At 47.8% G+C, this 20,072-nt stretch overlaps 2 protein-coding genes across 3 annotated transcripts in view; one reads left to right on the top strand and one right to left on the bottom strand.

The window, feature by feature from the left end:
• ZCCHC14 (zinc finger CCHC-type containing 14) overlaps positions 1-10,273 on the top strand; it is a 37,395-nt gene extending 27,122 nt beyond the window's left edge. For both annotated transcript variants that reach the window (XM_015874190.3, XM_085551915.1), the window contains exons 8-13: positions 562-832; positions 2,174-2,265; positions 3,615-3,742; positions 4,093-4,233; positions 4,320-5,795; positions 6,500-10,273. In XM_015874190.3, coding sequence (XP_015729676.1) covers positions 562-832; positions 2,174-2,265; positions 3,615-3,742; positions 4,093-4,233; positions 4,320-5,795; positions 6,500-6,555 — 2,164 coding nt within the window. In that variant the 3' untranslated portion in view covers positions 6,556-10,273. The remainder of the gene's footprint in view (positions 1-561; positions 833-2,173; positions 2,266-3,614; positions 3,743-4,092; positions 4,234-4,319; positions 5,796-6,499) is intronic.
• A 97-nt stretch (positions 10,274-10,370) lies between these two features.
• Positions 10,371-18,852, bottom strand: MAP1LC3B (microtubule associated protein 1 light chain 3 beta). Its single transcript, XM_015874194.2, has 4 exons — positions 18,759-18,852; positions 16,988-17,043; positions 14,234-14,340; positions 10,371-12,149 (listed from the first exon to the last, which is right to left on the bottom strand). The coding sequence occupies exons 1-4, from the start codon at positions 18,796-18,798 to the stop codon at positions 11,975-11,977; spliced, it is 378 nt and encodes a 125-aa protein (XP_015729680.1). The 5' UTR covers positions 18,799-18,852; the 3' UTR covers positions 10,371-11,974.
• Between the last annotated feature and the right edge of the window lie 1,220 nt (positions 18,853-20,072).

Below are 20,072 nucleotides of genomic sequence, written 5' to 3'. Positions count from 1 at the left end.
TGTTGTCATCTGTTCATTTCTGAAGCACCTCTAGAGAATACGTCTCTGCAGCATGTTTAAATGTTTCCTTGTGCTGCAGTTTTCCTTCCAGTGGGAGGAAGGAAAAAAGCGACTTCTTCTCAGTCAGACTTGGAAAAAGGACTCTTCAAGGAGCCAACCTTGTGGGTTATTTTACTGCTTCCACGTGGACGAAAACCATCATTTCCACAATTACATTGGGGCCCTGGGTAGCCTGGTCTAGTGTTAGATAGATATGGACGTTTGTGGCCTTCCCTTTGGCAGGGTAGTTGGATCTTGATGATCCTTGAGGTCCCTTCCAACCCAAGCCATTCTATGGTTCTATTCTATGATTCTATGAAATCTCAAATTACAGTTCATCTGCTCTAAGCTGTACTGTTTTGTTGTGCTGTTGAACAACACAGACACAAACATGTAAGTTGGGTCAAACGGTGCAGGTTCCCCCCAGCAGTCCTACAGGTGGCAGATTGATATCGCTGCAGTGGCAGAACTCAAAGTGGCATAGATTTGGTGTGCTAACTCAAACCTTGTTCTGTTTTGCAGACCTATATGTGGAGTGGCAGGCATTCAGTCTTCTCAGAACCACGTCCAGCACTCAGCTGCTGCTCCCGTCGCACTGCCCCACTGCTCCCATTCAGGAGGCAGCAGTTCATCCCTGGCCTACCGCAACCAGATGGATGCTGCATCGCCCATGTTGATGTCTTCCAGCCCACAGACCCCTCAAACACAGGAGCAAAATGGGATCTTAGACTGGCTCAGGAAACTGCGGTTGCACAAATACTATCCTGTCTTCAAGCAGCTCACAATGGAGAAGGTAGGGCAGTGTGCTTAGTTGGGAATGGAGCCTGCAGAGGGAGGAGCAGGACACATCTGTGTTTAGAATTGAGCCAGTCACTGGTTCAGGATTGATAAAATCCTCCTTAGAGTCGTATAATGGTTTGGGTTGGAAGGGACCTTTAAGATCCTCTGGTTCCAACCCCCCTGCTATAAGCAGGGACACCTCCTGCTAGGCCAGGTTGTTCACAGCCCCATCCAGCCTTCTTATTTTCATTTGCCTGGTGCCCAGACCAGGGCTATAAGGCAGCTGCTACTTCAGATTCCTTACTGAATGCTTGGAGATCTGATTGCATGCTGACTTGAGCTGTGCTTTGGCCCCAGGCTCATCCCTTTCATGTGCAATAACTCACATCTGTGGGATATTTTTTGTTATTTCTGCTTCATGATTGATTTTTCTCCCCAAAATATCTGGTTATCCCTTTTTGGCCAAATAGATTCACAGAGGCTTTTCCCAATGAGTGTGCAGACCAATAAATAATACCGATGCATGCTGAGTTTTAACTGAATAGATGTCAGCACTTCTACAGCATTTCTCTGGCTCCATCTGTAGAGCTGTTAAATGAAATCCTTGTCCTGTTGCTGTATTTTAGCTTTGAACGCCCTCCGGTGGACGAAAGGCTTCGGTTGAGTCATGTATAAGGAAGGGGGCCTTTGTGATGGTTATACATGGGACACACATTTAGCTGTTAGGAGAGTCTTCTGCTTTGATGTTCTTTGTCATGAGAGGAAAACAAAGAGTGGATTTTTCCTTTCATAAAGAAACAAAACTGCATATTCTGATCTGCTGGTGTTTTCCTGTCTTAACAATAAGCACGCGGAACTGTGTGTGCTTTATGGGCTTTAATTTGAACTGTATTATAAATATTTTACTACTGCATTAGTATTCTACGTATTTCACTATACGGTCTAATGGCAGGGTATGTTTTCAAGCCAACAGCTGGGATGACTGCTCCTTGATTTCTGCATTAAGTGGCATAACTAGGAAAACCAGAGTGGTTTTCTTTACAGGAGCCCGATCCTGACACTCATTTATAGCACACAGGCCTATTTTCATAATTACAGAGACCATTTTGTCTTCATTGTGAACAGTTAATGTAAGCACATAGCTGGTTAAATTTAATCTACAGCAGTTCTTTCATGCAAGGCCCCCACACTTCTATTTGACACTGATTCTCTAATAAGAGCAGATTTGAGTTTCTTTGAATTAACATATGTTAAAAAATGACTTTAAAGTTATCTTTGATGGTGCATCTTGACTGAAAATGTAAATGAGAGCATTGAAGGCTGTAAAACTCCCCCTGTTTTTTCTCTTTACAAGTTCCTGAGTCTAACGGAGGAAGATCTGAATAAGTTTGAATCCCTCACCATGGGAGCAAAGAAGAAGCTCAAGACCCAACTGGAGCTGGAGAAGTAAGTCGGGGGGGGGGGGGGGGGGAAGCTCTTAGTGAGGTTTTAAGGGACTTAATGCAAGTTCATAGAATCTTAGAACGGGTTGAAAAGGACCACAGCAATCAACCCCCCTGCCATGTGCAGAGTCACCAACCACCAGACCAGGCTGCCCAGAGCCACATCCAGCCTGCCCTTGTTCTTTCACACAGTAAGCCTACCTGATTTCCACCTATAGATAAGGATAATGCTTTCCTCCCTCACTCTCCAGCAATGTCAGTTGCTTGGGAAAGCTCCTGAAGATGCAGAGCATTCTGTACGTACCGCTTTACCACTGCCTGCTCAGGGTTGTGTGAGGATAACCACATGCAAAGGATCTATGAGTGCTGTGGCAACCCAGTCACAGCATAAATGCACCGTGACAGCTCTTGTGAGGAGGGGAGCATTTCTGGAGTCATTTACAAAAGATACATACTGTTGCATGGGATTTTTTTTTAAAACTTGTATAACAGATACAGCAAAGCAGATGTACAAAGTACATTTTATATTTAGGCGAGTTCCATTTCAACTGTGCCTTAGACAATCTTAGAGTCGTTTCAGTGGAAGGTGGAGGATTATGCATGGCCTCAGCTGAACTCGGCATTACTGAACGAGCAGACACCCTCTCACCTGCAGGAATATCATAGGGTGGTAGAACAGTGCTATTTCTGTTCTGCTTCTTTCCCTTCCTTTCTGTTTCTCTGCCTGATTGTTTGCTTTCTCTGCCCTTATCTTGCTGCCTGAGTAATTAGCCGCCCTTTGTGCCCATGGAACTTACTCAGATTAAGTAATTTGTGCACAAATAATTCCTAGTGCTGCGGCTGTGATGGTTCACACAAAGGCTGTGTGTGGGAGGGAGCCACTTCTATTGGGATGCTGATGTTAGTGAGGCAGACAAGCTTACTGGGTACACAAACCTTTCTTCAACACTCTTTGAGTGTGTTCTTAATAAGCAGCTTCTGCCATTGTGAAGTGTCCTCCTTTAGGTTTTGGACTTGCTACCTTAAGATTTCATTTGGCTTTGCTTTGGTGTTGGTGTGCATGGCTGTGTTTGGGCTGTGCCTGCAGAGTGTGTGATAGAACATAGTCACCATTTTGTCACATTTTTCCTCAAATAAATGTAATCGTGGTGGCAGAAAGACCGAAGTAAATGGTGCTAAGACGCTACAGTCAAGGCCGATGTCATTGCCAAACGTTTCCCTTTGCAAGGAGCTGACTTTCTCAGATTAATTAGTGAGCTTTGTCTGCTTCAGTTTCATTCAGAAATTGATTTCTCTGTTGATGTGCTTTAGCCAGTTTGTTGTGTCTTCACATGTTTCTCCATCATCCCATAGAGAAAAGTCAGAGAAACGGTGCCTCAACCCCACAACACCTTCTTCAGTTACCAGCAGTGGTGTGGCAAGGGTTCCCCCTACTACACATGTGGGGCCTCTCCAGAGTATTCGTGGCAACCACGCTGCAGGTAAGAAAGAGGAGCAGAGCACGGTGCTGTCCTCCCAAGTCTGAATATGTCCATTCTTACACTGCTTTTCCACCAATCTATTGTGAATTTAATCTTCCATAATGCCATCGGCTTAACAGGAAGCAGTCAATGTATATCCTGTGTATATGGAGTGCAATAGAAAGTGGTTGCCTCTCTGTGGCTTTCATGGCTTGCTGCACTAGTCAGTAACTGCTGTGCCTCCAGAGTGCTGCTGCTTTTAGTCAGTGCCTATCCCTGTAAAGCTCTGTATTGCATTGCTATAAGTCAGGTGGTGTTGGCAGCTGTAAGAGCTGGTGTCAATGAGGTGCTACCATTGTTGTCATCTGCAGAGCTGCGGGTGGACGTGGATCAACCAGCCCACCCTCTGCCCAGGGAAGGCAGCTCCTCCGAGTACTCCAGCTCTTCTTCCAGCCCCATGGGGATCCAGACGAGGGAGGAGAGCTCAGACAGCGCCGAGGAGAATGAGAGACGTAAGCAGATGCAGCCAGGGAGGGGACTGGTGTGGAGCTGCTCTGTCTTGTGAAGCTGTTGTGCTTACGGATGTTTCTGTCCCTAGGTTTGGAGATTCACTTGGACGGCTCTGAAAAGGAGAAGCCGGTGATGTTACTGAACCATTTCACTTCGAGCTCTGCCAGACCCACTGCTCAGGTCCTACCAGTGCAAAATGATGCAGGCTCCAATCCGTCCGGTCACCACACTCTGCCAATGCAAATGATGTCAGCGGGCTCTACTCATATCACCCCCATTCGGATGTTAAATTCAGTGCATAAATCAGAGCGTGGCAATGCAGACATGAAGCTACTTTCGTCGTCTATGCATTCACTTTTATCCTTAGAAGAAAGAAATAAGGTCTCTCCTGGGCCTAGAGGCAGCATAAAAATGGAAAAGAGTTTTGGGAATACAGTAGTGGATGTCATGTCTGCGCCTTCTCCCCATCAGCCCTTGCAAGTGCTTTCGGGGGCTGCTGAGAACAGCTCACCAACATCTACTATTAACTTTGGGCCTCGAACCAAAGTCGTCCACGCTTCAACTCTGGACAGAGTGATGAAAACAGCCCAGCAGCCAGGACTGATAGTAGAGACGAGCACTGCTGCCACTGTCACATCCAGCACGGTCTTCCATGTGGCTCGCCCACCCATCAAGCTCCTGGTGTCGTCCTCTGTTCCTACCGACCCTGCCATTGCTGGACAGACTTCCTGCTCCAGTAATATGCAAATCACGGTGTCCCCTGCAATAATAAATCCCCGGACTGCTCTGTATACAGCCAACACCAAAGTTGCCTTTTCTGCAATGAGCAGCGTGCCCGTGGCACCCATGCAAGGCAGCTTCTGCGCAAACAGCAATGCAGCCTCATCCAGCAGCCATCCCTCCACATCCTTTGCAACCATGGCCAACCTGCCCAGCTGCCCCGCGCCCAGCTCCAGCCCCACGCTCTCATCTGTTGCCGAGAACAACTTCTACAGCAACAGCAGCAGCAGCAGCAGTAGCAGCAGCAGCAGCAGCAGCAGCGGGTCTGCAGGGAGCATCCCTGTGCCCAACCAGAACCACCATCACCACCACCACCAGCAGCAGCAGCCGCAGCCTCCCGGCTGCATGGTGTGCAGCTCCTGCGGGTGCAGCGGGAACTGTGGCTCCAGCGGGATGACTGTCAGCTACGCCAACTATTTCCAGCACCCCTTTTCAGGACCTTCAATGTTTACTTTCCCATTTCTTCCCTTCAACCCCCTGTGCAGTAACGGCTACATCAACACGCAGCAGTACAACAGCAGCACCACCTTCCCCGTGGTCCACACTGCCTACAACAGCGGCATCGCTCCGGACTCTGTGATGACGGGGCAGTCGACGTTTGCGGTGCCGCCAATGCAGAACTTTATGGCAGGGACAGCAGGGGTTTATCAGGCACAGGGAATGATGGGGAACGGCAACGGTTCGAGTCACAAAAAAAATGGGAACCTCTCCTGTTACAACTGTGGGGCCAGTGGGCACAGAGCTCAGGACTGCAAACAGCCTCCGATGGATTTCAATCGACAAGGTAATGGTGGGTGTGGGGGCTGCAGCGGGGCCTGGCTCAGTGCAGAGTGCTGGGTTGGGCTAAGAGAAGTCCCACAAAGAGGGAAGGTGTTGTTGGTTCTGAGCTCTGTGTGAAGTGGTGAAACACACAGAGAGGCAGGGAGGTTCTGTTTGCAGCTCACAGCAGAACCGTGGCTGCTTATCCCTGCAATCCAGGCCGTAGGTTCAGGTTCCCATGGAAGTCTGAGTTCTAAACATATCTGCTGCCTCCTTCCCTTCTTCCCAAACCAGTAACATAAATGGAGGATTACTGTTCAAATCCTCTTGAAGGTGCCATATTGGAGTTTGCTGGCTTTGTTCATGAGTACAGCTCTGGGAGAGAGCTGAAATCTTTAATTCTGAGCAGGAAAAAACTAAGAGAAATGTCACTTTACCAAGAACAACCTACAGCCCCATTTTCCTTTGTTTTTTTGATCAGCTTGTTGTCTTAATCATCTGCACGTGACATGAGCTTAATCATAAAATCAATAGGGACATAAGACTGGAGCAAGCAGCATTGAAGTGCTGTGTTTCACATCCTGTCTCTGCCTATAGTGTGTACCTGCGTTTATTTTCATACTGTGCAGATGAGATCTCAAGTACTTAGAAATTAACAAGTGACTGATTTTGAGGCAGCAATTTTCAGCAGCTTTGTACTGTCTAATTCTTCTGTTTCCTTTCCCCCAGGTACTTTTAGGCTGAAATACGCTCCTCCCTCTGAAAGCCTTGACTCCACAGACTGATCTTTTACCTGGCAAGAAAAATACTGTAAGCCATGGAGACAGAAGGAGACTGAACTACAAAACTGAGACGTCCAGTTGCTGTTAAGCTTAATGTATTTTTTAATCCAAAGGTGCTTTACTTTATTAGACTAGGTAGGAAATCTAGCTTAGGGGTGCATTGAACCCATTTTTGATTGCCAAATTCAAGCTTGGATCTTGCTGTTGGAACTTCTGACCCCGTGTCATAGGACGATGCGTACTGGATGGATGGATGGAGCTGTTCAGCTGCGTTTTCTGTTGCAAGTACAACACCCTACCTACTTATTTCTTTTGCCATCCATGGGCTTTTGAAGGTAAAGGTGTGACTCCAGGGCAGCTACGTGGTGAAGTGGAAGCTGGAGGCGGAGGTAGGAGCAGCCATTCTCCAGAAGGACTTTGGCACCCCTGGGCTAGGTAAAACGTCTACTTTTTTTTATCAAAAGTGATCAGGCACTAATCTCTGGGATTTTTAAGGATTGCACTACAGAAGAATGTAAAACTCTTTGAGCTTTCTGCACTTCTAGCAGACGGTGTCACTCTGAGAGCAGTGCAAGAGGCAAAGAAGTTCCGACCTTTAGCAGTTGGCACCAGCAGGCTACGTGACTTAACGACACAAGAACAATCTTCAGTCAGTCTCTCCTTTCCCTTCCAAAAGAACACACAGAGCAGTTTCGGTTCCTTTTGGAAACAAACTTGTGCTTCATTGTCTTACCTGTTAGCGCTGGGTTCCCAGCGACTGAATACGCTTTAGTTTCCAAGGGTCCAAATCCCAGAGACTCCAGAGTCATAAAGGCTTTGAGGATACGTTCCTGTAGTACACAAAACAACCTTTACTATGTCCTGTTACTGTACATAGGTCTCTGTCACAGAAACCTTATTATTCTGCTTTTGTAAATGGATTTTAAACCATCCTAAAGAAGAACTCTGGCAGCAGAGTTTGTAAGCTTTTGCTTTACTTTATAGTAAAAAGAGAAAAACCCAACCAAGCAACCCAACCCGACCCAGCCCTCTGACTCCTACCCCATGGCTTTTGCTACAGGATTCAGAAGCGGTAGAAGTCAAAACATGTAAGAGGTAGTAAACTTCATTATTCTCAAGACTTGGAAGGATTTACTGTCAGCCTCCTTCGTTGCAATAGATTGTAGATGACTAGCTTTGGTGTTAACTACTTAGCATACATAAGTTGTGGGTGATAAGTCTAAATTAGGGCTTGAGAGGAAGCCGAACAAATCCTGAACTGCTCATTTGAAACAGTTTGGTCCCGTCTCACTGAAGGGAGGCACAAACCTCGTGGCTCACCCCAGGAATTCGGTGATGCGTCCCACAGGGAGATGTTGGCACACTGTAATCTGGAAGGTCTTAAAGCCTTGTTTACACTTGGAGGCGTTTTCTCACACCCCTTTCAACCCACCGGGATGTGTTGTAGCGGCGCAGCTGCCTTTGGCCGGGCTCACGATCAACGTTTGGTTGCAAAAGAAAAGCTGATGTCTTCTTCCTATGCAATGACAACTAATAAGAGGGGTTGCTCACAGCCTGGCTCACGCTCCTGTTGGCTCTGCCCGCATTCCGAGCTCACCTGCGTTCAATTAACGACCTTCAGACCTACAACACTACAAGGGATGAAAACTGACAATGCAATTTACTTCGCCTTAATGAGCTTGAGACAATGGTAGGGAACAATCTGCCGCACCGCGTCACGCCGAAGGGAACGGTTTTTGCTGACCATGTTTACTATTCACAGCTTTGGGGGTCTCTCCAGTGGCCTGGAACATGTGCTGAAAGCCAAACCTTAACCTATTTTTCACTATTTATAAAGCAAAAACAGTATTTTAAACCAGACTCGTGTTTAAATAAACTGTCTCCACACGCATTCAAGTGTTAAACAGCCCCTCAAAATAGCAAAAATCAACAGGAAAAGAAGATCTGTTTTCTGTACCGGTTGTGTTTTGTTTGAATGCCCGAGGCTGGGTATGTTGTCTTGTCTGATCTCATCGCCATAATGGAAGGACTGCAGGACTGAACTCCTGTCCAGCAAACTGTTTCATTCCTACCATCAGAGCTTTCGTTGGGGTTGTTGCCTTTGTGTGAAGTGAAGGCCGATGTTTCCTCGAGTGGCTTCCATGTAATTTTAGGTAACGTTTTGAAATGGTGAAGTCTGATCTTAGAGTAAGTTCAAATGCAGAAGTCTCGAGTACCTTAAAGCAACGTGAGCGTGATAGAGAAGTGTCTGATGGACCGGAACCAGTGATAGAGCCTTCCCTACACCAGAGCCAGCTGTGGCTTCAGATCTGCTCATCAGCGCTGTCCGCTTTGGACCAAGAAGAGCCAAAGCTGGTAAGTCTGAGCAGAGCACTAGAGTTCCATTAAATAACCCTTTGTCTGTTTGTTTTCCAAGGCCCAAACCCATCTCCCCACCCCCTGAGAAGTAAGGCAGCTCATTTTAGAATAGTCGTTCCAGCTTCACTGGCTCTGAAAGAACCAGTTCTTCAAACCTATTTTTGTACATTGAGAGATTTCCAAGGACGCTGTTTATTCCTATCTCTGTCCTGAAAGTATAACGAGAATTAGTTCTCAACATGGATTTTACTGTGGGATTAGAAATGAGGTGGATGTGTGAGATGGAGGGGAGCCCCTGCAGGGTGCAGGGAGGCTGGATGTGCGGTGGGCAATGAGTTTCCAGGAGTGTTTTCCTTTTGATGGGGGATACCAGAAGCAGGGTGGGATTTGCAGCCAGCTCCTCACACTGCAGGCTCTGAGGTAAGCATGAACAGATGGCCCTGCTTGGTGCTGAGCAGGAGAGCGAGCAAGGAAGGCTCATTTTAGCAAGCAAGGTGAACTGATCACAGCTTTCCTTCATCTTTTTCCTTCAAACACCATCACGCTTTACTCCATGTAAAGCCCTTTTAGTAGCGTGCACACCATGGTCCTTAAATCTTAGCACATCAAGCAACAGACTCCCAATAATGATGGTCTAACACTAGGCTCTCACCATTACCCCACTTTGGGTTTCACACTGCTTCTGGCAGGCAGGCTTTGAGGGGAAGGGACCCAGGACATGCCATCACCTGAAAGCCCTGGGTTAGGGTTAGCTGTGTGTCTGTAGCGTCATCACATCCAGGAAGAGGTTTGTTGGAGGCCACGGATGCGCAGAGCTGTGGATTTGGAGCAGTCTGGAAGTCCTGTGTGCAGGCAAAGCTGGACTGAAAACCACGTAACAGCGCCAGCAAAAGTCTGGGATCCCTGAGCACCCCCACCGCCATCCATCTGCTGTCAGAACCCCTTGGAAAGACCTGGATGCCCTCAAGCAAACGAGGAACGCGTTGGTAGCGATGCAGAAAGCAAATCCTGCGTGTTTCCAAGTGCAGATTAACAGCTTCTCTTGGACATAACTTCCCATGAGGAATGAAGGAAACTCCTGCTCCCATTTGAGCCATTTCTTTTACTTCGGTCAATTCTAGTATTACAAATTGTGCATGTAACTTTATAAATATTTTAAATAGTTTTGTAAATATTTAATATTCAGCTAATTTGATTTTGAACTGTAAATGTCAAGTATTCTGGTATTGGGATTTTTATGTTTTATTATACTTTGTTAAAAAGTAAAAAAAAAGAAAAAAAAACACAAAAAAAATTGTACATTTTTAGAATGTTTTTATCTGAGTAAATTTAATGTATGGAAAATAAAGAGTTAAACAGAAAATCCATCCCTTCCTTTTGCTCTTTAAGGGATTTCCCCTCTCTTGTGGTGGCTCAGCCATAGGAGGAAAGCAGCCCAGCAATAACCACAGGAGCCGTCGTTGAGTTGGGATGGAATCCACCCCTACCAGCACTGTATTCGTTTTATAAAAGCAACATTTGTACAGGAATATCAGTCGATCACGTTGTAATTACAAGTCAAGCTCTTTTTTTTTGTTGTCAGTCATGAGTTAAAACGATCCCTTCCACCAACGGAACTCAGAACAGAGAACGAGCCGCGTCGAAAAGTTTACGCCGGAGTAAAAACACAAAAGGACGTTAAACAAACGGATCATGAAGTAAGCGCTGTGTTCTAAACGAGATGCATGCAAAGAGGTGCCGCTGGGTACGAACTGTACACCTTATTGAGCTAAGAGACGCAGTAGTATTGCTTCTTCTCCCCCCCTCCCCCCCAGTGTAGTAAGTTAGCTTCCAGTAACAGATGGAGTTAGTTCACAGACACGTAATATACAAGAGGAATCTCATCCTGCTACGCTTCACTTGACAACGAGTCTAAGAGGAAAAACAAGGGGCTAAGCAGACAGCCTTCCCCTGCACAGGCTGCTCCCTGCTCCGGGTCCATGCAGGAGGCTTTGGAGATGGGAAAACTCTTTTGTTCATCACATCCCAACAGCAGCTCCTGGACACGAGGGGCTGATAGAAAGCGCTTCTGCCCAACCCAACCAGTGGTAACATGCAAAACAAGTGACACAACAGGGTCTTAATGCCAGCAGCGTGTCTGAGCCCCATGGTCAGGATGGAGGTGGTTAACAAAGCTGTTCACCCGCTCCTGTTGCAGGGCTTACACACACTGGGTTGCTTCCCACCAGCCAGCCCCGCTGGCAGCAGCGCCCTTTGCCTCCTCCCAGGCCAGGGCTGCAGCTCAGAGGGAGGATCGTTTGGAAACAAGCCTCTACGAACAACAGTGTTTCACTGAACACACAGGCGTTGGAAATTAACGACAGACTGGAGTTTATTTCAGTGTTACCTATCCAGGCGTTTACAGTTAACGCTTCCTAAAACTATCATAAAGCTGTGGTGTTTGGTATGAGTTATTTCAGATAACGGCACCGTCCCTATGGCAGCAGTGCCAAAAGGAGACCAAGAGCTGCACAACCCCAGCTCACCCCAAGCGCTCACCTTAACGGCTGCAGCAAAGACACTGATCTCAACGAGCTGCAGAAGGCAAAGCTCTGCTTTGGAACATGAAAACACATTTGCTCTCAATTAGAAACCACCCCCCCACCCCCCTCCATTAACAAAAAGAAAGAAAAGCTTTAAGGAATCACAGGGGGATTCTCCAGAGAACTGTCACATGAAACACTTTAGCTCCTCACTGGTGCCTGCTTGCTCGTTAAAGTCAATCGAGTGTCCCTTTTATTTGCAATCATCGCATGCACAATTGGGTTCCGTTCGTCAAGTCCAGACATGTAAACGTGCCTGTGTGGAATATTACAGCAGGTTTCAAAGCTGGAGGCGCTCGTCTGTACTGTTTAATAGTCACAAACAAGGCAAGGTAAGATAAGACACCTGCTAAAGCAAGACTATGCTAAGGTACTGAGAGCGTAGGTGACATCCGTTTCTTTCCCTGGGGTGCGTGTGGGGAAGAGTGGGGGTGATGGCCAAGGGTAAACCGAAATCCTAGGCTAGAAGCCACCTGCGTGTCCTAGACGGAAGATTGCACTCCAAAAGTCTCCTGAGAGGCGTACACCATGTACAGGAACCCGTCCTCGTCCTTCTCGCTCTCGTACACCTCGGAGATGGGCGTGGAGACGCTCACCATGCTGTGCCCGTTCACCAGGAGGAAGAAGGCCTGGTTGGAGTTCAGCTGCAGGCGTCGCCTGTTAGAAGTCAGGAAGCAGGGAAGAAGGTTCACAGGGATGACAGTGCAAACAAAGGCTTTAGGATGGGGGGGTAAAATACAGTCCTCCACCAATGACAGCAGTGGGATGTCTCCACCCAAAGCAGCCCTGCCTTACAGAAGGCATTTGGTTCTCACCCTAGAGCTGCGTGAAATTTGTCATCTGCCAAGTGCTCTCAGACACATCCGCTGGCAGAACCCTTATCTCATAGGAACAGCGCAGGCTGCACTCCCAAAGAGCGTTAAACTGAAGTGAACAGGAAGAGGTGTTCCCTGCCAGGATGACGCTGGGGCAGCAGATCATCCCATACAACCTGCAAACACTCAAGACCCACGGAACCTTTGCCTTGTTGCTGAGCCCCATGGCACCCCACTGGAAATGTAAACCTGGGGAAGAAGGGCTGGCACAGCTTCCACCCAAAGGCTCCGTTCCTTTTAAACTCACTTTGACATCAGTGCTGTCACAGCTGGTGTTGAACCTTTCCCCTTTATCTTTCCTCCCATGAGAAGCACCACAGAAAGACAGAGAGCAACAGAACTGCATGGCACAACAAACATCTACCCTGCATTGGCACCAGGAACACAGATAGGAGGAGGTGTGCAGCAGTGAAGGCAGCAGCTCTCTAATGCTGGGCAAGGGCAGCCTGCACAGCGCGCTGGTTCTGCTGTGCACAAGAGGAGCTGGCTGAGGACCAAGTCCAGCCAGTACTAAGTCATCTATTAACAAAGCCAAACAAAAGAGGTGGGGAAAATCTTGCATCTTGCTGTTAGACTTCTTACCCGAGGCCAGCATCACAGATTCTAGATCACATGGGGAATCAGGTTCTTATTTCCAAAACCCTATTGCACTTCCACAGTCATGCCTGAGCTAGGACTTGCTCAAGGCTTTTATCAAAGCTTCCAGGGCACGGGGTTGTTTGGACACGTGGGACAACACCCAGCTTTTACAGCTTATGTCCTCCAAGAACCAACTCTGTGCTGCACATTGACTGCAGCAGAATTGCTGGGTCACAGCCTGAACTCATGGCTGAGCACCAGGTGAGGAGGGGTGGCAAACCCAAGGAGCTCAGCTGCAAGCCATACAACTGAGTGATCGAAAGGGGATCTGCCCCTCCTCACTCTCATTTAAGGGTCTGCAGCCAAGGGAGTAACACTTCCCTGCATGGATACTGCATTCCTCTTGAGCTGTTACTGGGCATTGGAAGAGGTGAGTCAATTTTACTTCTTTTTTTTACCTGCTATTCTCTATATTGCCTGTATCCAGTTAGTGGGCACTGTCATGGCCTTTTGTTGCCATACAGTGATCAATGACAAACTCTGGTTTGCTGCTAGCTTCCAAGTTTACTGCTTGAAAGCTCTTACTAATCAAATATTCCTGCTTGACATTATGCCAAGAGCTCTGCACTTTGAGCAGGAGCTCTGACCGCAGTTTAAAGCCATATAATTCCCATTCCATGGTTATTTCCCCTCGGCCTTTTCTAATAAGCAAAGCTCAAGCACCAGCAAGGAGCAACACTCCAACCGCAGCCTGTGCAGATAGCTGTGTCGAGACAGCACTTGTCTGGATGTGTGTTTTTCAGGCTTCAGTGCTGTCAGTGAGGGTAACCTCATTTCATGATCAAAGGATGGCAGCATCAACCCCAAACAGCAGCTTGGAGCTCTGGTTAGGAGCACCAGCTCCCTCTCCAGCAATGGGAGGAGGCAGGCACTCCAGAGAGGGTCTCCCAGGCAGAACACTGAGAAGGCATCCCAAAATAGCCAGGCAGGAAGCATTGGGGCTGTGGGCCAGAAGCACCCGTGTCAGACAGGGATTCACAGCCTGACTCCCTCCTCTATATCTGGGAAATGGTTATTTCTCTCAAAAGCACACTGAGAGCTCAACCCTTTTTTTAAGGTCTCTCCCAGCAGAGCCTTTAAAGGAAGCAATGCCTTCTTGCGAATCTATCCTAGTGATGATAGAAGCACTTGTTAGATGCCTTCTCCATTTATAGGTTCCTAAAGCTATACACTGGGTGGGCTGTATGCTGTTGATGTAGTGTACAGTGTGAAGTCACAACATACTACCTGATGATTTTGATTAGCTCGCTCATGTTGACGTGATCTGGCACCAGGAACTTGGTCTTATCCAAAACTGGGAGCTGCTTCTCCCCCTTGTACCTTTCGATGATCACCTAAAGAGAAAGAAAAGAAAGAAGCAAAGGATGTGAAAGGCAGAAACAGTGCTTAGAGCCCTCATCCCCCTCCATTTGAAACACAGCAAAGTAGGAGGGTTCACCCTACACTCCACTTCATTTGTAAATGGAGGTCTGGTTTGTAAATGTCACATCTGCGTTATAATCAGTCACCTGCTTCTTCTGTTTGCAAGAGCTGCTGTAAGATGGGGGAATGAACAGGTTTAACAGCACACACTGCAACTTCGGTGCAGTTTTAGAATGGCTTACTTGCTGGGATCCTTTAATCTAGCTCTGATCTACCCAGCAACAAGGAAACCAGGAAGAGGTGCAGCAGGCTCTCTAACACATTGCATTGGCTGCTGTGGAAGTCTGCAGGCTCATATAGCACTCACCACAATTCCTCCAGCTTCTCCTGACTAACGGGCTGTCTCTTTCTAAGAACTACAGCTCTGGATTAGCATGTCAGTCAGTTCTCCTGTGTGGATTCTCTCATGCATGAGGAAAAAGTGTCTTTTGAAGGATCTAAAGCCTCAAAGCAGAGAATTCCCTCCTCCTTAATCTCAAGGCAGCGTGCTTAGGAAGCAGTCATTCCATCGAGGTTGTTGTGGAGTAACTACTTAACTCACGAGGAAACTGTAGGTTTGCCAATTTAAGCAGCACCCTGTCCAGCAACTGCATGGAGTTCCTGCTTTTAAGGAATGATCTCAGAACTCGTGTACCCGTTTCCACAAGCAGGCAGGCTTTGTTGTTTTGAACCATCGACGGTAGCTATGTGACACCATTCACTTGGAAGGGACTTGGATCGTGTCCATGCTCACAGGGCCTGGCTGTGTTGATATTCAGAAGCTGTACAGGTGAAGGGGTATGAAACCAACTTAATTACATCAGAGAGAAACTTCCTTACATCAGTTAAAATACATGCTGGGTAATTCTGGAGGGGGGAGAATACACTGTTTTTAATGAGGTGGACTGTAAGCATTGGATAATATTGCCGACAGCAAAATGGAGGATGATAACTGTACAGGAACGATGCACCATCAGCATGACATCGCCATCTCAACTCATCCAGAGCTGCTAATGATGATAATGAGGCAATGACTCAAGCTAGAACATGGTCTGGTAAGCAGAGCAAGCCCCCAGGGATCCCATGCACGCCTGTGCTGTCATTGCCAGTCTGTATCACTGCATCTTTAGCCAGTTGCTCAGGTACCTCTGAATCTTCCCCAGTAATATCTCCACGGCTGAATTGAAATGAGAGCTTTGCTGTAAATCAGTGGTTTTCAATCTGTGGTCACAGAGCTTGGGGACTACTGCTAAGTGATCTGTGAAAGGTGGATGAAAAAGCAATCTTCTGTGAGGGAAAAGATTTGTGATGAAAGGGCCTTCTGGGAAAAGTGCAGATTCCAGATAAGTCCAAAAATTGCAGCTATAAAGTCTGACTTGTTCCCACGCCAAGCAGCACGTTAAGACAGCAGCAGTGGCTTCAAGAAGTAGCTGAATGCTAAAGTGAAGCTGGAAGCTTTTCAGTTCGTTTTGCATGGAGGCAGTGCGTGTTCCTTCTACAAAGCCTGCACCACAACTGCTGCTTGCAGGCAGTTTGTTCCCTCTGAGAGCAAAGTCTTCTGTAGCCATCAGCACTCGTTGCTGAGAACCAAAGTTATGGCACCTGATTAACTTCTCACCTCTGTGAAACCTCCCAGTTCCACTCATCCATATCATAAATGCCTGATGGGAGGAGGCAGAGGATGGAGCCAGCTCTTTAGAGCGGTTTCCAGTGCCAGGACAAGAAGCAGTGGGCACAAACCAGAACACAGGAGGTTCCTTCTGACCAGCAGGAAGCATTGTGCTGTGCGGGTGACTGGGCAATGTGTGCCAGTGGCTCAGAGAGGCAACATTCCCTATGGAGATCATCTAAGGCCACCTGGATGTGCTGGGCACGCTGCTCTGCATGTCCCTGCTATAGCAGGGCTTGGCCTTGGTGGCCTCCAAAGGTCCCATCCAACCTCAACCATTCTGGGATACTACATTCCTTTTGTTTCCTAGAATGTTTTATTTGCATTGAGGATTCCATTAAAAAAACAAAACAGAAAGCTTAAGCAATGTTTGGAGCTGATTAGATAAAGGCAAGTGAAAAAAAAAGGAGGGCTGATCTCCTCTGTGAAGTGACCCAATGAGAGATGGAGGGATTTGACAAGTAACACTCCTGGAGATTTCAGAGCCACAACCCATTTCTCTGCATACAAGGGTGTTCTGTGTTTCTCAGCACAGATCTGTGATGAAAGCCACATCTGTCTCCGAATTACTGCGCTTCCTTCTCGATTAGCCTCTGCAGATTCTTCTTTCAGGGAAGAAAAATACATCCACTTCTGAGACCAGAAGAGCTGAAACACTCTGGGGACTCAGAGCTCAGCCTGGGTGTGGCTTTGAAGCTGCAACAGGCAGCACAGGAAGCTCTGCTTGCTCTGCTTCCCCTGCCCTCAGCCAGCACCTTGCTGGGAACAAGCCTGAGGAAAGCTTCTGCAATCCAGGCTTAGTGACCCTGAACAGCCAAAGTGTCATTGGGACACATGAGGACAGCTCTGCTACAGGCTTTTAACAACAAACACGAGAGCAGAAAATGGGGGGTGATAGGAATAAGACTCACCGGTATTTTAGTTGGATGCTGATCTCGGATCAGTCGTACATCTTCAACTCTTTGCTCTGTAAGAGATGAAAAGAACTGCTGTTCAAACATCTGCCTGCAATGCTGTTTTAACACATGACAACCACTGCACACACACACTGCTTGAGACTCATAGGAAATATGAAGGGAGACAGACCCTATGACACCACCCAAAAGCTGGAGCCCAAGACTAAACCCCCTGAGTTATTTCCACGAGGTCCCTGAAGAGGAAGCTGTCAACAATTAAAATGTGAGACCTAAGCCCAGCTGAGGCCCGGCAGCATCAGCTTACACTGTACATTCTTGTATTACCCACTTAAGAGTTTTCTATTTTGATTCTGCTGCGTGTGTTGCTGCAGGAGCAGGTTGGGAGGTTCCAGTACCTCGATATTTCACTGCTGTCTGGGCCGGTTTTTAGGATAAAGTTCACCTCTGCTCAGACATAAATATTAATAGTCCAGATATTGTGAGCCAGGCTAAAGTGCAACCCAGAGCCAAAGTAAACAGCTGCAGTTGCTTTTAGAGGTGCTTGCATCTGCTCCCAGCCTGCTTACTTGCAGATTGTGGGCTCAATGTTAAACTCTATGGTTCTTCTCAGTGTGTTGGGGCTTTCCGGGTTGTCCTCATCTCATAAATACTTCTGAGGGTGAAGACTGAGCGTTGCATCACAACCTGACCACAGCTTCAGCAAGCACTGAGCTGGGGAGAGATGCTGCTCAGGGGTAGAAGAGCTTAGATCAGCACTGTCAGCTCCTCGTACACATTACCTGTCACTGAGCAACATCACTCAGCTCTCCATTAACCCACATTAAACCCACGTGCATCAAAAACATCCGTGTACCTTTTATGAACCCAACAAGGAAATGCAACTCAAGTGAATCACGGTTTTAAGCTGGATGTGAATCAAGCAGAGAACTAAGGCGGCTAATATGCAAAGCCTTCAGCTGTTCGGCCGGGAAGCTGCAAGGCCTAAGCCACGCTGTCTACATAGCAGCATTAATACTTCAAGGGCAGCGATAGTACCTCATTAAAACACCCCTTTAAGATTTAAATAACCAGCAACACAAGATACGAGGGGAGCAAATGAGAGCAGCCCAGCAGGCAAAGGGAAGTTTGCTTCATTCCTCAAGTGGAGCAGGTTGGATGGTAGCAATAAATGGTGGAAATAGATGAAGCAAAGGGAAGTTTGCTTCATTCCTTAAGTGAAGCAGGTTGGATGGTAGCAATAAATGGTGGTAATAGATGAAGCAAAGGGAAGTTTGCTTCATTCCTCAAGTGAAGCAGGTTGGATGGTAGCAATAAATGGTGGTAATAGATGGTGGTGATGCCATCCAGCCCCCTGCAGTGTGGGGAACGCAATTCATAGCGTTCTATGTGTTGTGCTCAGAGCCAGCCCCAGCTCAGCCCAGCTCTCTGACGACACCCTGCTTGGCTGCCATCCTAACTGAACTTAATACCTGCGGGCCGGGCTGCTGACAAGCCGAGGGGGCTACAGCGGGTTTAGAAGAGCTCTGAGAACAAGGAAGGGGATGAGGCTGACAGCCCAAATCCCATTAGTTTGATGGCACAGAGCCGCTTGTTTGGCTCTCGCTGTGTGCAGGCAGGGCCCAGCCTGCCAGTCTCCCCCCTCATCCCCCAGCATTGGGGCGGCCTCAGCGCTCGCCAAGGCCCGACATCCTTCCATCCCTCCCCGAGGCCCAGCAGCCGGTGTCCCCCCTCCATACACACACATAGACAACCCCAAAGCTCTCACCGAAGGTGCGGCGCTGCTTGAAGCTCTTCTCCGAGGGCATGGCGGCGGCTCGGCTCGGCCTCAAGCCCGGCGGACGCTGAGCCCAACCCCGAGTGGCGGCGCCCGCCTCCCGCAGCCGCCCCCAGCGGAGCCGCCATCAGCTGACGAGCGCGTCACGGCCGGGGCGGGCCGGCGCCATCTTGAGCGTGGCCTAGAGTGTTGTTTGTGTGTGGTGTTCAGCCATGACACAGAGTTATGGTTCTCCACAAGCACACACAGCCATGATTCCAAACGTATTTCTAGCTGGGACACCGCTGTTGTTGCCTTGGGGTGCCCCGCCGTGTTCCTCCTCAGGGACCCCCCCAAATGTTCCCTATGGGCAGCACAGCCACCACAGAGTCACCCAAGGCTGAGGGGTTTTATGATCCCACCACTATAAAAAACCCCATTGCAAAGTAGAGCTTTCTACATCCATCAAGATGTATATTGTATATGTATATTGATATGTATTATGCCAGTATACTGAAGTTACAGCGATGCTGTGTTCTTCGTATGGAATGAGGGTTCGTCACCTCATCTTGTGATTCAGGGTCAAATGTTTCCGGTGTTCGAGTTAATTATAGGATGGGATCGTTAAGGACGTGAGTAATTAAGGGGGAAATAACAGCCCTGAGGTGTGTGAGTGCTCACATTGGTGTCCAGACACAGCAGGTGATGGGTGATGATCAAAATCCCATGCAGCTGAAGCCAACCATCCCAAGCTTCTCTTCCAACTTGATTTTATTCTTATTTAAATAAGCGCCTGTTAAAAAATAGCCATTCTCTTGCTGAGGACCACCAAGCTCTGAGCCTTCACAGAATGCTGCTCTATGGCTGCAGGCCATAATAAAACCACTCATTGCTTTTGCTGTGTGCCCAGGTGATATTGAACAATACCGAACACAGCCAGGCAATTTTTCCTCCCTGCTACCAACTGTTAGTAGGGCTGCAGCTCAGTCTGAAAGCATCCATATGGTGCTTAGGGAGAGCCACAATCAGCGCCTGCTGACAGGCTGGGCTATCACATGTTCAGCTCATGAATAATCTGCAGAGAAGGGTGAGAAGGAAAACTTAGATCTCGCTTGACCTTTCCCTCATCATCTCAGCCTGCGTCTGCGTTTCAACAGCACAGACAGTTGGCGAAGTCTGGATTTGAGGTGTTAGGCACAGTTGGGATGACAGCATGGACGAAGCCTTTGGGACTAGTGAAATGGAGCCCACAAAGCATTTGTGATTTGTTTGATAGCCTTAAAACATTTTACAAAGCTCTTAAGGAGCTGTAGCTGGAAGCAGGCG

The sequence above is a fragment of the Coturnix japonica genome, chromosome 6, assembly GCF_054131305.1.
Source record: "Coturnix japonica strain WE chromosome 6, WE-NBRP24, whole genome shotgun sequence".
NCBI classification, from domain to species: domain Eukaryota; kingdom Metazoa; phylum Chordata; class Aves; order Galliformes; family Phasianidae; genus Coturnix; species Coturnix japonica.
The sequence above is the reverse complement of the archived record's forward strand: the minus strand, read 5'-3'. Positions and strand labels throughout refer to the sequence as shown.

What these genes read in the sequence shown, in the direction of transcription:
- MAP1LC3B (XM_015874194.2), bottom strand. Translation starts at nt 18,798, where the DNA reads ATGCCCTCGGAGAAGAGCTTCAAGCAGCGCCGCACCTTCG. An exon ending in AGCATCCAACTAAAATACCG is followed by an intron (nt 14,341 to 16,987) that starts GTGAGTCTTATT and finishes CTTTCTCTTTAG; the next exon opens with GTGATCATCGAAAGGTACAA. An exon ending in GAGCTAATCAAAATCATCAG is followed by an intron (nt 12,150 to 14,233) that starts GTAGTATGTTGT and finishes GACTTCTAACAG; the next exon opens with GCGACGCCTGCAGCTGAACT.